Source organism: Gorilla gorilla, chromosome 9, assembly GCF_029281585.2.
Source record: "Gorilla gorilla gorilla isolate KB3781 chromosome 9, NHGRI_mGorGor1-v2.1_pri, whole genome shotgun sequence".
NCBI classification, from domain to species: Eukaryota; Metazoa; Chordata; class Mammalia; order Primates; family Hominidae; genus Gorilla; species Gorilla gorilla.
The window spans coordinates 21,215,502-21,232,094 of NC_073233.2; the positions used below are offsets into that span (position 1 = coordinate 21,215,502).

The window sequence follows — 16,593 nt, forward strand, 5'->3', positions numbered from 1 at the left end:
CCAGGCAATACAAAAAAACACAGTCAAGTACACAGACCCAGTGATGTAAAGCTACCACACAAGCTGGCTTAATAACCAGGTAACAGCACAATGACAGGAACAAATCCACACACATCTATACTAACCTTGAGTGTAAATGGGCTAAATGCCCCATTTAAAAGGCATAGAGTGGCAAACTGGATTTTAAAAAAAGTAAGACCCAATGATACACTGTCTTCAAGAGACCCATTTCATAGGCAGCGACACCCATAGGCTCAAAATAAAGGGATGGAGGAAAATCTACCAAGCAAGTGGAAATGAGGAAAAAGCAGAGGTTGCAATCCTAATTTCAGACAAAACAGACTTTAAACTAGCAAAGATCAAAAAAGGCAAAGAAGGGCATTACATAATCGTAAAGGGTTCAATTCAATAAGACCTAACTATTCTAAATATATATTCACACAACACAGGAGTACCCAGATTTATAAAGCAAGTTCTTAGAGATCTACAAAGTGTCTTAGACTCCCACACAATAATAGTGAGAGACTTCAACACTCCACTGACAGTATTAGGTCACTGAGGCAGAAAATTAACAAAGATATTCAGGACCTGAACTCAATATGGGACCAAATGGATCTGATAGACCTCTACAGAACTCTCCACTCAAAAACAACAGAATGTACATTTTTCTCATTGCCACATGGTACATATTCTAAAATCAATCAGACAACCCTCAGCAAATGTAAAAGAACTGAAGTCATGCCAAACATACTCCTGGACCACAGTGCAATAAAGATAGAAATCAAGACTAAAAAAAATCACTCAAAACCATGCAATTACATGGAAAGTAAACAACTTGCTCCTGAATGACTTTTGGGCAAATAGTGAAATTAAGGCAGAAATCAAGAAGTTTTTTAATACGAATGAGAACAAAGATACAACCTACAAAATCTCTGGGACACAGCCAAGGCAGTGTTAAGAGGGAAATTTATAGCACTAAGCAGCCATATCAAAAAGTTAGAGAGATCCCAAATTAACAACCTAATATCACCACTAAAATAACTAGAGAAGAGAGAGCAAACCAACCCAAAAGCTGACAGAAAACAAGAAATAGCCAAAATCAGAGCTGAACTGAAGGTGATTGAGACACAAAAACACCATCCAAAAGATGAATGAAACCAGGAGTTGATTTTTTGAAAAAATTAGTAAGATAAATAGGCTGCTAGCTAGAGAAATACAGAAGAAAAGAGAGAAAATCCAAATAAACACAATTAGAAATGACAAAGGGGGTGGTACCACTGACCCCACAGAAATACAACCATCAGAGACTACTATGAACACCTCTTTACACAAACTAGAAAACCTAGAAGAGATGGATAAATTCCTGTACACATAACCCCTCCCAAGACTGAACCAGGAAGACATGGATTCTCTGAATAGACCAATAAGAAGCTCCAAAACGGAATCTGTAATAAATAGCCCACCAACCAAAATAAATAAATAAAAATAAAAAAAGCCCAGGACCAGATGGATTCACAGCCACATCCTACCAGATGTACAAAGAAGAGCTGGTACTATTTATACTGAAAGTAGTATTACAAAAAACTGAAGAGGAAGGACTGAAAGTATTACAAAAAAATGAGGAGGAAGGACTCCTCCCCAACCCATACTATGAGGCCAGCATCATTCTGATACCAAAACGTAGCAGAGACACAAGAAAAAAACAAAACCTTAAGCCAATATCCTTGATGAAAATTGATGCAAAAATCCTCAACAAAATACTTGCAAACCAAATTCAGCAGCACATCTAAAAGCCAATCCACCATGATCAAATAGGCTTCATCCCTAGGATGCAAGTTTGGTTCAACATATGCAAATCAGTCAACCTGATTCATCACATAAACGGAACTAAAGACAAAAGCCACATGATTATCTCAATAGATGCAGAAAAAGGCTTTTGATAAAATTCAACATCCCTTCATGTTAAAAACTCAATAAACTAGGTATTGAAGGAACATACCTCAAAATAATAAGAACCATCTAGGAGAAACCCACAGCCAACATCACACTGAATGGGCAAAAGCTGGAAGTATTCCCCTTGAAAACGGGCACAAGACAAGGATGCCCTCTCTCACCACTCCTATTTAACATAGTATTGGAAGTCTTGACCACAGTAATCAGGAAAGAGAAAGAAATAAAGGGCATCCAAATAGGAAGAGAGGAGGTCAAACTATCCCTGTTTGCAGACATGATTCTATATCTAGAAAACCCCGAAGTCTCGGCCCAAAAGCTCCTTAAGCTAATAAGTAACTTCAGCAGAGTTTCAGAATACAAAATCAATGAACAGAAATAACTAGCATTCCTATACACTAACACAGCCAAACCAAGAGCCAAACCAGGAACACAATCCCATTTACAATTGCCACAAAAAGAATAAAATACCTAGGAATATAGCTAATCAGGGAGGTTAAAGACCTCTACAATGAGAATTACAAAACACTGCTCAAAGAAAGCAGAGATGACACAAACAAATGGAAAAACATTCTGTGCTCATGGATAGGAAGAATCAATATCATTAAAATGGTCATACTGCCCAAGGCAATTTATAGATTCAGTGTTATTCCTAACAAACTACCAATGAAATTCATCACAAAACTAGAAAAAGCTATTTTAAAATTCATATGGAACCAAAAAAGAGCCTGAGTAGCCAAGGCAATCCTAAGCAAAAAGAACAAAGTTGGAGGCATCATATTACCTGATTTCAAAGTATACTACAGAACTACAGTAACAAAATAGCATGGTACTGGTACAAAAACAGACACATAGACCAATGGGACAGAATAGAGAGCCCAGAAATAAGACCACATGCCTACAACCATTTGATCTTTGACAAAGCCAACAAAAAACAAGCCCATTAATGGGGAAAGGACTCCCTATTCAATAAATGGTGGTGGGATAACTGGCTAGCCATATGTAGAAGATTAAAACTGGATCCCTTCCTTACACCATATACAAAAATCAACTAAAGATGGTTTAAAGACTTAAATGTAAAACCCAAAACTATAAAAACTCTGGAAGACAACTGAGTCAATACCATTCTGGATATAGATACTGGCAAAGATTTCATAACAAAGATGCCAAAAGCAATCATAACAAAAGCAAAACTTGACAAATGGGATGTAATTATACTAAAGAGCTTCTGCACAGCAAAATAAACTATCAGCAGAGTAAACAGACAACCTACGGAAAGGGAGAAAATTTTTGCAAACTATGCATCTGATAAAGGCCTAATATCCAGCACCTACAAGGAACTTAAATTGACAAGAAAAAACAAACATAAAAAAGTGGGCAAAGGATATGAACAGACAATTTGCAAAAGAAGACATACATATGGGCAACAATCATATGAAAAACAGCTCAGCATCACTGATCATTAGCGAAATGCAAGTCAAAACCACAATGAAACACCATCTAACACCAGTCAGAATGGCTGCTGTTAAAAAGGCAAAAAATAACAGATGCTGGCGATGTTGGGGAGAAAAAGAAACACTTATACACTGTTGGTGGGAGTGTAAATTAGTTCAGTCACTGTGGTAGACAGTGTGGTGATTCCTCAAAGACCTAAAAATAGAAATACCATCTGACCCAGCAATCCCATTACTGGGTATATATCCAAAGGAATATAAGTCATTCTCTTATAAAGCCACATGCATGTGTATGTTTATTGCAGCACTATTTACAATAGCAAAGACATAGAATCAACCTAAATATCCACCAATGATAGACTGGATAAAGAAAATACGGTACATATACACCATGGAATACTATGCAGCCATAAAAAGAATGAGATTGTGTCCTTTGCAGGGACATAGATGGAACTGGAGACCATTATCCTTAGCCACAGGAACAGAAAACCAAATATTGTTATGTTCTCACTTATAAGTGGGAGCTAACTGATGAGAACACATGGGCACATAGAGGGGAACAACACACACTGGGGCCTGTCAGAGGGTGGAGGGTGGGCGGAGGGAGAGGATCAGAAAAACAACTAATGGGTACTAGGCTTAATACCTGAGTAATGAAATAACCTGTACAACAAACCCCCTTGTTACATGCTTACCTATGTAACAAACCTGCACTTGTACCACTAAACTTAAAAAATAAATAAATGAAAAAAAATCACAGCTAGTGAAGTAGTGAGGCTAGGACTCGTTTCTATAAGTAGTGTTTAGATTTGAATCCAGATTCTATTTTACTGTATAGTTTAGGCTCTATCTTATATGTCCATAGTGGAAAAGTAATAAATGATTATCGTAGTTTTTCTAAGAGAAAAGGCAAAGAAAAGAAGATGTAGTATATATACATCATGGAATACTATGCAGCTATAAAAAAGACTGAGGTAATGTTTTTTGCAGAGACATGGATGGAGCTGGAGTCAAACTAACATAGGAACAGAAAACCAAATACTGTCACTTATAAGTGGGAGATGAATGACGAGAACACATGGACATAAAGAGGAGAACAACAGATACTGGGGCCTACCTGATGGTGGAGGGTGGGAGGTGGAAGAAAATCAGAAAAAAATAGTAATTGGGTACTAGGCCTAGTACCTGGGTGATGAAATAGTCTGTACAACAAACTCCATGACACAAATTTACCTATATAACAAACCTGCACATGTACCCCTGAACCTAAGATAAAAGTTGTTTTTTAAAAAAGAAACAAAATATTACCCACACCTCAAAATTACCCATCATGACCCCTTCCAATCATATGCCCCAAAGATAGTGATCTTCTTGTCTTTCATATGCTTTTGAACTTTTCTTAAAGAGAATCAGAGAGTATATACTTTTGTGCCTGGCTTCCTTCACTAAACATTATATTTTTAAGTACCATCCATATTGTAGTTCATTCTCTTTGCTCTGTAGTGATCAATTGTGTAAATATACCACAAGTTATTTATTCCACTGTCGATAGGTTTTGGGTAATTTCCCTGTTTAAGATATTACAAATAGAATGAATATGAATGTTTTTTAACACGTGAATGAATGCTATTTAGCTATGAATACTGCTCTTCTTTTCCATGTGATTTGAGAAAAGAAATTATTACATTGGTAGAGATATAACTCACCATTTATAATATTGTGGTTTAAGGTTTACATGTGATTTAATCTTATTGATTTGTAATTATGATTTTAGAATTTTTATATCTAAAACTCAGAGATGTTGGAAATTGTTTATATCAAATTGGTAAGAAAATTTCTATTGATAGGAACTTTTTCTTTTTCTCACTTTTATAAAGAATATCCACTTAGCATCCATGAGTAGATATGAAAGGTGAGTCCAATACAGGAAGTATCTTTGTTGTCTGAGCATAAGGTATCTAGGCAAAATAGCACAGGAAGATACAACTTAATGGTATCGTGAAATAATTTAGATTGAACTCCATTATGATTCACTTTATCTAAATATTTTTAACAATTATTTTTCATGTAAAGCTGTACATATAGGGCACATTTTACTCCTATATATTACTATATATTTTTTTTGAAAGGTGAAGAAGAAAACATTTTCTCGAAAGAATCATTCAAACTTATGGAAACTCAACAAGAAGAGGAAACAGAGAAGAAAGACAGCAGAAAATTATTTCAGGAAGGTGATAAGTGGCTAACAGAAGAGGCACAGAATGAACAGCAAACAAATGTAAAAGATAAACTTTCAATATGATTATGTTAAGGTGAAATATAATACTGTTAGTACTGGTTTCATTACTTTTGCCCAGAACAAGATTTTTAATATAATAGTATTTTTTAATTTTTTTACTGATAAGTCACTATAACTGAAATATTGCTTGGGTTACAAATAATACAGTAACTTGTTCTAATTCTATCATCCTAAAGCAACAAACTGCATTCAGTTTTAAATGAACATATTTTATTTAGTTTTATATAAAATATATTATTTTCTATTCTGATATTTTCTTTTGTGTATGTGAAGGTATAGAGAATATGTGCATGTTACTAAAAACAATGAAAACAATGTATTTATAATGGCAATATAGTTTTGTTCTTAAATTTCAAAATTTAGGCTTTTAGGGAAAAGGAACACCTATTTCTTTTGAAAAATTATCCTGGTAATAAATGCCAATATAAAGATATGTTTTTTTTTTCCTCTTACCCTTTGATACCTGTAACTACTAAAATGAAAATAATAGACTTTGGATTTGTGTAGTAATTTGGAAATATAATACTTTTATTCATAAAAATAATATAAGAAGATTAATAAGTCTTACACCCCGGAGTTATGTTTTTAGTTTTTGAAGATAACATTCTAGAAAGAGAAATTAGGAGGGCAGATAAGACTGTATTTAAGAATAACCATTATAGAAAATAGTACTGACTTTTTTTAATGTTTAATCCTAAGTGTTCTCATTGTAATATATATTTTACAGTATTTATAAAAGATAAAATGAAGTTGTTGTTTCCCTGTATGTACAGATTGAACAGGAAGTATCACTGGACCTGATTTTAGTAGAAGAGTATGACTCATTAATAGAAAAGATGAGCAACTGGAATTTTCCAATTTTTGAACTTGTAGAAAAGATGGGAGAGAAATCAGGAAGGATTCTCAGTCAGGTTTGCTTTCAAATATCTACTTTTTAAACTGTAAATTAATTTTTCTTAAATCTTTATAAAAAGCAAAATCTAATATGTAATGGTTTAGGCACTAGTTCAACAATGACGTTCATTATTTTTTTCAGAAAAAAATATATACATAAAACAATTATATATAAGATGTAGATCATACTATTATATATATGACAAGTAGTTTATTTGACCATATTAATGGGATTTAATTTATGCCAAAGAAATAATAAAGATTTACATTTTCTTGAATGTTGAGGTTGAAAAGGATATGAAAATATCGTCTAGTTCTAACCATTGCAATTTAAGCTTCATTTTTTTCACCATCACTCCCTATACTTTACCCAAGGCCGGATGATTCATTTCATGCTAGAACCATGGGAAAGTACTTTGATTTTACCACCCAGACTCAGAGTTATACCTGATGGGTCCGCATAACAGCATCAGATTAACTGCCCCAAAATATTACTCTCATTAATTACTTTCATATCTTATTTATGAAATGCAAAAACATAAGGATAAATTTTGTGAAATATATAAGTTCATTTAATTGAAGTTCTTAGGGATAAAAATGTGATAAACTTAGTATTGTTTGGAATTTTGTTTTTAATACCCAGGACTAGATTAGAATAGAATTCACATGACCTTCAGTAAATTAGGAATAAAAAGCTAAGGAGAAGAATGGAAAAATTAAAAATTGGGACATGATATGTATGGTAAGCCTTCTTTAATTTTCAGTGGCTTTAGGGTGATATCTTCCATTCCGATTTTTTGGAAAGAATTAATTGTAGGCAAGTTTTAAATAAATTATTAAAGTCATATATTAATACATGGTTAACATTCCAGAATACAAATCACAAAAACATTATACTCAGCTACAAATAGAAATTCTGATTTTTAAAGTAAACTTTATTTTAATTGACATTTAGGTTATGTATACCTTATTTCAAGACACTGGTTTATTGGAAATATTTAAAATTCCCACTCAACAATTTATGAACTATTTTCGTGCATTAGAAAATGGCTATCGAGACATTCCTTGTAAGTATTAACATATTTTATTATTTAAGTTCAAATAATATGGGTTTTGAAACTCTTTATCATCTTTCTCTTCAGATGGTCCCTTAAACACTTTTAAAACTGCTTGTTTGAAATTTTCTTTTTTTTTTTTCTTGAGACAAGAGTCTTGATCTTGTCGTCCAGGCTGGAGTGCAATGGCGCGATCTTGGCCCATTGCAACCTCCGCCCCACACGTTCAAGTGATTCTCCTGTCTCGGCCCTCGCAGGTAGCTGGGATTACAGGCGCCTGCCACCACACCCAGCTAATTTTTTATATTTTTAGTAGAGATGGGGTTTCGCCATGTTGGCCAGGCTGGTCCTGAACTCCTGACCTCTTTGATCCTGAACTCCTGACCTCTTTGATCCACCTGCCTTGGCCTCCCAAAGTGTTGGGATTACAGACGTCAGCTGCCGCGCCTGGCCTGAAAAATTTTTAAATGGAGTTTTAAAAAGAATATTTGTATTATACTACCTAGATTTAACTGACTACTGTTAACATTTTGTCTGTTTTTTGTTAACATTTTGGTATATATTCTCCAAGAGTTCTTACATAAATTTATTTTTTGTAAAGGTGGTCATAATATTGATACATATTTATGATCTGCTTTTTCACCTGGTTGTTATACAGTATACATCTTTCTATTTTTAAAATTAATTGCCTGTGTACTTTATCTTTTTAAAAGTTAGTCAAGAGTTTCAGAAAATCATTCACTTAAAAATGCTTAAAATTGATCATCTAATTTCAGTTTTTAACTGTTCTGATTTATGGAATAATTTAATGGCTATTATATATTATGTTTGAATATAATTTGAGTTTCATATCAGAAAAAGATGGACTGTCTTTATATATTGTCTACAGTTTCCCTCCATGTGGACACATTTTTGAGAAATTAATTCTATAAATAGTGAATTATTCTTCAATTGGCATAATAACTCACTAATAATGTTTAATAATTTAAGGTGAGTTACATATACTGTAATTTCCACTTATATATTATGCATTCAAAAAAGTGGTTGAATTTTATAAATGGAATATAGGGATACTTTAAGATGGACTTCAAGGGAAATGGAACGAAAAGAAAGAGGTGGTAAGGAGTCTTCACTGTCAGCTTCAGTTAGGATACATTAGTTAAGAAAATAGTCTCTGGACCTAACTTTTCTAAACTTTAAAAATTTGTGAATGAAAATAACAATAGTACCTACTCCATAGGTAGTACTAATATAAGATAATTCATGTAAAGCACGTATCAGAATTCATGACACTTAGTAAATTGTTAGTAAAAGGTGGTGATTTATTAATAATAATTAAGTTCCCAGTGTACGCCATGTCATGTCTATAGGCAAAACAATATTATTTTATCTACTAATGCATACATACACATTAAATATTTGTTGAAGTGTTAAATTTTTATTGGATATCGACATTGACTGCAATCATTAGATTCACATAGGTTATCTTATTCAATCTTTTTTGGCAAAGTTGTATTATCTAACTTTTATAGGTGAGAAGTAAACTCAGAAGGATCTTTCCCAAGATTATAAAACTAGATAACAAAGTAGTGTTTCAGTTTTAGGTCTATCTGACTTCTGAAGCCTATACTCTTTACAGTATGCCACATTGCCTTTTCACATAGTTGAATTTCAGTAAATAGATGTTTTATTGATCATATATGATGTGTCAGACACTGTGCTGGATGCTTTCACATATTTAGTATTTAATTCCTGTGGCAAGCCTGAGACATAGTATTTCTGACCTTTTTGTGGGGGACACAAATGTAAGTAACCAGAATTTGTAACTGTTCTGTGTACAAAACTGTTTTGTGTGCAAACATGGGTCTCTGTAATCCAGACACTACATGATATTTTTGAAAGCCAGAAAATAGCAACCTTAAGAACATTTTTCAATGCCTTTCAATACTCCTTGGTTATCCTGCCTTTTCTTTGGCACCTTTACTATGTTTTCATAGTATATGGGAAAGTTTTTAAAAGATAATTTTTTTAATACATCAAGAGACTTTAGATGAAATAAAATTCAATTGTGGGGAATTATTCTGTCACATCTTTTTTATGAGGATATAGTATGACTAGGAAATTATTGTACTTTTTAAATGTTGTGTGTTAAACCTAACAGAAAAACGTTTTGGTGACTTTAGATCACAATCGTATACATGCCACAGATGTGCTACATGCAGTTTGGTATCTGACAACACGGCCAGTTCCTGGCTTACAGCAGATCCACAATGGTTGTGGAACAGGAAATGAAACAGGTACTTCCTTCTACAAATCTCTTAATTATTTTGATCAGGAATAGTAAATCAAGCTTTCTCATTTCATTACCTCTGTTCTTTTAAGTTTTTCATTAAGTAACCGTTTAGTACATACGAAGGACTGTGTACGTTTTTTTAACCACTTATCCACAAGTTCTACTGTGTAAGTTTTGATGCATAATAATGACATGAAAATTTTTAAACCTGATACCCATCTTAAAGATAGATTAATATTCAGTACTGCTGGATCTATCATGTTTCCTTCTTTCCCCCATTCTTTTGTTTTCCTCACTGAGGTAGCCACTATCCTGAATATTATGATAATTAGTCCTTTGTTTTTTTAAAAAAAATTCTTTTTTTTTGTTTCAAGTACACCACATACATTTAAAATACATAACATTCAAAAACCAAAGAGAACATTTTCAAAAGCCTTGCAAAGTATTTCAATGATGACATTAAAAACTTTTATAAACAAATTTTGCTTCCAAAAAAGTTAATGCTATTCCTTATCATAAATATAATAGTTTATATAAATACAGTGAATCATAACATTTATAGTTCTCTTATTCTAGCTTATTAAAAGGGCCAGGCCTGGTGACTCATGCCTATAATCTCAGCACTTCTACAGGCTTAGGCAAGAGGATCACTTGAGGCCAGGAGTTTGAAACCAGCCTAGGCAACAAAGCAAGACCCCATCTCTACAAAAAAATTTTTAAAAAATTTAGCTGGATGTGGTGACACACACCTGTCCTAGCTACTCAGAAGGCTGAGGTGGGAGGATCTCTTGAGCCCAGGAGTTCAAGGCTGCAGTGAGCCATGATTATGCCATTGCACTGACATATATCAAGACAGAATTTGCTCAGTTACCAATACTTGAGAAATAACATTAGCATACTAACCAGTGTAAATGTCATAGACTCAACCACTGATGTTACTTTTTACATTTTGGTAGTTGAGTCTAAAGTATGCATTATTTGTTTAATGGATTTGCTTTATGTCACTGGTTCATTTTTGTTTGCCATCTGTATTTATTCTTTCTAGTGCCCTTCATTCCTTCCAGCAGTCCTGTGCTTTTATTAGAGATAATTTTCTTCAACTTTTTTGTTTTAGCTGTCATTTTGTCTTAGAAGAATATATTTATATTTTAGCATGTTTGAAGGTATTATTCCATAATCTTGTGACTTTCACAGTTTTTGCTGACAAGTCAAGACTTAGGTCATATTGAGAAATATAATATATAAATATAATATGTTCCTTTTTCTCTTTCCTATTGGTTTTTAGCATTTTAACTATGATGTACTCATGTAATTTTTTTTGTATTAATCCTGCCTGATGTTTAGTGAACCTTTTGAATATGTTGATTGGTAGTTTTTTACTGGTTTCTGTCATGCTCTTCAAAATTCAGCCTCTCCATTGTCTAATTCCAAAGCCACTCCCACATTTTTAGGTGTTTGTCACATCAATACCTCACTTCTAGGTGCCAAAAGTCTGTATTAGTTTCCTATTGCTGCTGTAATAAGTTACCAGAAATTTAGTCACTGAAAACCACACAAATTTATTATCTTACAGTTCTGGAGGTCAGAAGTCCAAAAAAGGCTTCACTGGAGTAAAATCAAGGCATCAACAGAACTATTTTTCTCCTATATACTCTAGAGGAGAATTTGTTTCCTCGCCTCCTCCAATTACACTCCTTGGCTCATGGCCCTTTCTTTCTTTATTTGTTTATTTTGGAGACGGTGTCTCACTCAGTCACCCAGGCCAGAGTACAGTGGCTTGATCTCGGCTCACCGCAACCTCCGCCTCCTAGGCGGGTTCAAGCAATTCTCCTGCCTCAGTCTCCCAAGCAGCTGGGACTACAGACGCAGGCTGCCATGCCTGGCTAATTTTTCGTATTTTAGTAGAGGTGGGGTTTCACCATGTTGCCCAGGCTGGTCTGGAACTCCTGAGCTCAGGCAATCCGCCCGCCTCAGCCTCTCAAAGTGTTAGGATTACAGGCGTGAGCCACTGTGCCTGGCCGGCCCATTCTTTAAAGACAGCAGCATAACATCTTCAAATTTCTTTTTGACCCTGACCTTTTGATCTTTCCAAGGAACTAGTGAAAATCAATCCAGCTCTGCAACCTTGGCTTTCTGTGCAGAACACACTTAACTGACAGCGACTCTCTTAATTTTAGTCTCTCTTGTAGTCTGGATAGGCTGAGAATTTCCTGAATTATCAAGTCCTTATTCCTCTTTGCTTACCAGCTCTCCCCCAATCTTTCTTTTTCCTCTCATATTTACTATAAACAGTAAGAAACCAGACTACACCTTCAATGCTTTGCTTGGAAATTTCCTCAACTAAATGTCTAAGTTATCATTTGTAAGTTTTGTATTCCACATAACTGCAACACCTAATTCAGCCAAATTTTCTGTTACTGTATAACAGGGATTCCCTTGCCTCTAGTTTCCAATAACATGTTTCTCATTTCCTTCTGAGCATTCATTGGCAATGCCCTTAATGACCATTTTTCTATCTCCAGTCTGTTCTCAATGACTTAGGTATAGTATTCTCTAAGACAATATATGTTTTCTCTCTCATGCTGCACACTTCCTTCTGAGTTCTTACTAGCAGTGTTATGAGTTCTCATACATAGTGTTATGGATCCAAGTATCTAGAAGAAAGGAAACCAAGTAGCTTTGGGAAACCAAATAGCTATTGCAATGGAAAATTATGATGAAAACTAAGACAAGAAGGACCATGGGATGTGCTGTCCTATTCTCACTGCACTGGAGAACTAATGGAAAATAAATGACAAGTTTAGGGCTGTAATTAATGGTTGGAGAACCAGGTAGCATCTCTGACTGACCTAAAAGAAACCCTTATTTTTTTTTAAATTTATTTTATTTTATTTTATTTTTGAGACGGAGTCTCGCTTTGTCGCCCAGGCTGGAGTGCAGTGGCGCGATCTCGGCTCAGTGCAAGTGCCGCCTCCTGGGTTCATGCGATTCTCCTGCCTCAGCCTCCCGAGTAGCTGGGACCACAGGTACCCTGCCACCATGGCCGGCTAATTTTTTGTATTTTTAGTGGAGACGGGGTCTCACCGTGTTAGCCAGGATGGTCTTGATCTCCTGACCTCGTGATCTGCCTGCCTCGGCCTCCCAAAGTGCTGGGATTATAGGTGTGCGCCACTGTGCCCGGCCAAGAAACCCTTATTTTTTATAGTAATAGGATCATAACTTCTGAAAATAAAACCCAATGTCTGATCCTGAAGTTGCTTGAAATACAATGCAAATGAGTTTGTGGCCTCAGTAGACTTCTTATGTTAGAATTAAGATATCAAATGGGAAATAAAGGATCCTGATAATCGAAAAGAGATCATTTGGATAGATTTAAATAAATATTGCCTTGTATTCCCCAAATCCTGCTGATTCTTCATGCTGGGAAGCAATCATTTCTCCTTGTGTTGGTTGCCTGAAAACCCTGTAATGACCTCACTTGAGATTCTTGATTTATAGAGAAATAATTCACTTCTAAATCCAACTCCACTGTCACTCATTTCTTTGAGATCCATAATTAAACTTAAATCCTGCAGATCTTAGGGGAATAAGTATTAAGTCTGAACACCAGAATAATTTACCAATTCATATTGGTAGAAACCTGGGGGATATATGTCTGAATAGACTTAAGGGTGTTAGACCAGGGAGAAAGGAAGATGTACCTACCAGAGATTCTGGAGTCAGTGTATTAGCTTGAGCAACTGGCAGTGGCTCTAACAGTTTGCCTCATGAGTTGTCTAAAGTATAGGCATCAGATGAAGTAGAATTGTTGAAACTCCTTGTATACTATAGAGGAAGGAATCCAGAAGCTCACAATGTTAAGATGCTGAACTGGGGTGATCATATTCAATTTTATCACCCATCCCTAACTTTATCCCCATCATATTCAATTTTATCACCCATCCCTAACTTTATCCCCAAGAAGTATACTCCTTTATCACAGTGGTGAGAAATATATTTCAGCATTAATTCCTGGAGAGTGAAATGCTATGCTGGTCCTACAGCCAGAGTTAGGGGCCTATGGAATTTAGGTGATAAAAGGATTTTGGCCTGGGTTCATCTCATAATGGTAGTTAGCTGAACCACACCCATTTTCTGAATGTATAGTTTGAGTAAACATATTCAGCAACTGTCAGAATCCCTTCATCAATTCCTTGATCTTTGGAAAGAGGACCATCGTTGTAGGAAGGATCAAATGGAATCTCCAGGAATTGCCTCATTCTGGCAAAACAGTGAACCAAAAGCAATATACCACATTCCTAGATGAGTTGCAGAAATCAGTGCTACTAGCAAATACTTAATAGATGCAGGAATGGTGATTTCCATCACATTGCTGTTCAACTTAATTATATAGCTTTTACACAGGATGAGTAGATCCTGGAAAATGATGGTGGATTATTCTCAGTGTAATCAGGTGGTTACTGTAGTTGCTACAGCTGTTCCAGATGTGGTCTCTTCTTTTAATAAGTTAACCTAACTTGTGATATTTGGCACAGAGCAATTGATCTGGAGAGTTGTTTTTCCTCCATAACTCATAGCAAAATTCACAAGAAGACATATTTACATCTGGCAGGCATCACAATACACTTCTATTGTCTTAGTTCTGGGCTATGTCAAGTCTTTCATTCTCTGTTATAATCTAGTCTGTTCCTGTAAGTTATCAAGGTCAGCCATTACATTGATGAGATAATGATGAATAGCTCCATTGAGCAAGAAGTAACAGATATCCTAGATGCCTTCATAAGAGTGCCAGAAGATGAGAGATGAGAAAAATTGCACAAAAATTCAGAGATCTGTCATATCATTGAAGTATACTAGGGATCCAGTGGTCTAGGACATGTTGAGATATTTCCTCCGAGTTGAGGGATAACTGATATATTTGAAATTCTCTACATAAAGGGCTCTTTGGATTCTGAAGGCAAATTCATGACTTCTGAGTACTATTGCTCCAAAATACTACTGTAAGGCTGTATGTGCAACCCAGAGCAAGAGAAGCATGTGAAGCAATTTCTACTTGTTGTGCAAATTACTCTGCCATTTTTCCATCTGACTGCCAAAAGAAAATGTCTTTTGCAGATAGAGATCCCCTTTGGAGTCTCTAGAAGACCACTACAAGATAATTACAGTGTAAATACATGGAGTTTTGAAACAAAACCAGGCAGCTTTCCTCAAATAATTATTTTCCTTTCTGTAAAAGTGCCTAAATTGTTGTTGCACTTTGGTAGAATCTGAATACTTGGCCATGGGCACCAGATTACCATGTTACCTGCCCATAATGAACTTGGGGCCCTCTGATCCTCCAGTTCATAAATTTGTCATGTGCAGTAGTTCTCGATCATCAAGGGGAAGAATTACTTACAAGATTAGTTTTGAGTTGCTCCTAAAAGCACAGAACATAAGTTCAGACTTCCATGACGTTTATTCCTAATACACCAATACCTCTTCCTTAATCCATAGTTACGGTTTTGTGGGGAATTCCCTATGACCAGTTGACTTAAAGAGAAAGACCAGTTGCCCTGGTTTATAAATAGTTCTGCCCAATATGCCAGTATTTCCTGAAAGTGGATAGCTACAGCATTGTAGGATCACTCAAAGGTATCTTTTGAAAGGTAATAAGGTAAATCCTTCCAGTGAGCAGGTCAAGCGGTGAATCAGTTGGTCAAGAAAGAGACATGGCCAGCTGCTGAAAGGATCTGTACTGATTTATGATCAGTAGCTAAGAGCTTCCTTGGATGCTTTGGGACTTAGAAGGAAAAATATTTTAAAATTGGAGTTTTTAATTGGACAAGGTGTTTTAGTTAGGGGGTTTATGGCTAACCTTCCCAGAGTGGAAGGTGGATATTTGTTTGCGATGTGAATGCTTATTATGATGCTTAATTTTACATGTCAACTTGGCTGGGCAGTAGTACCTACATATTTGGTCAGACATTAATTTTAATATTTCCTTCAGGGTATTTTTTGGATGAGATTGACATTTAAGTTGATGGACTTTAAGTAAAGCAGATAACCCTCCATAAGGTTGGTGGGCCTCATCCAGTCAGTTGAAGGCCTTAATAGAAACAAAGAGTGACCTCCTCTGAGCAAACAGGAATTCCACCAGTAGACAGCCTTCAGACTTGAACTGCAATATCAACTCTTCCTTGGGTCTTTAGCCAACCAGCCCACCCTGCAGATTTTGGACTTGCCAGCCTCCTTAATTTCATGAGCAAGTTCCTTAAAATAAATCTCTCTCTCCCTCTCTCTCTCTCTCTCTCTATATATATATATATATAAAATATATATATGAATTATATATATTCATATATATGAATAACCCTCAATAATATATAATATTTGCCAAAGGCCATTCACTGCAAAGAAGGCTCTTGATGATCAGGTGGACAAAATGATCTCTTATCTTATAGCTATCAGTCTCTTTCCCTATGAACTCCAGTTCTTATTCCGTGGGTTTATGCACACAACAGCTAAGTGTATTAGTCCGTTCTGACATTGCTATAAGGAAATACCTGAGACTGAGTAATTTGTGAAGGAAAGAGGCTTAATTGAGTCACAATTCTGCAGGCTGTACAGGAGGCATGGCTGGAGAGGCCTCAGGAAACTTACAATCAT

The 16,593-nt window shown here is 35.4% G+C and overlaps 1 protein-coding gene across 2 annotated transcripts in view; it reads left to right on the plus strand.

Moving 5' to 3' along the window:
• PDE3B (phosphodiesterase 3B) overlaps positions 1-16,593 on the plus strand; it is a 220,183-nt gene that overhangs the window by 172,151 nt on the left and 31,439 nt on the right. For both annotated transcript variants that reach the window (XM_004050742.5, XM_055355866.2), the window contains 4 exons: positions 5,534-5,682; positions 6,477-6,614; positions 7,553-7,664; positions 9,836-9,949. In XM_004050742.5, coding sequence (XP_004050790.5) covers positions 5,534-5,682; positions 6,477-6,614; positions 7,553-7,664; positions 9,836-9,949 — 513 coding nt within the window. The remainder of the gene's footprint in view (positions 1-5,533; positions 5,683-6,476; positions 6,615-7,552; positions 7,665-9,835; positions 9,950-16,593) is intronic.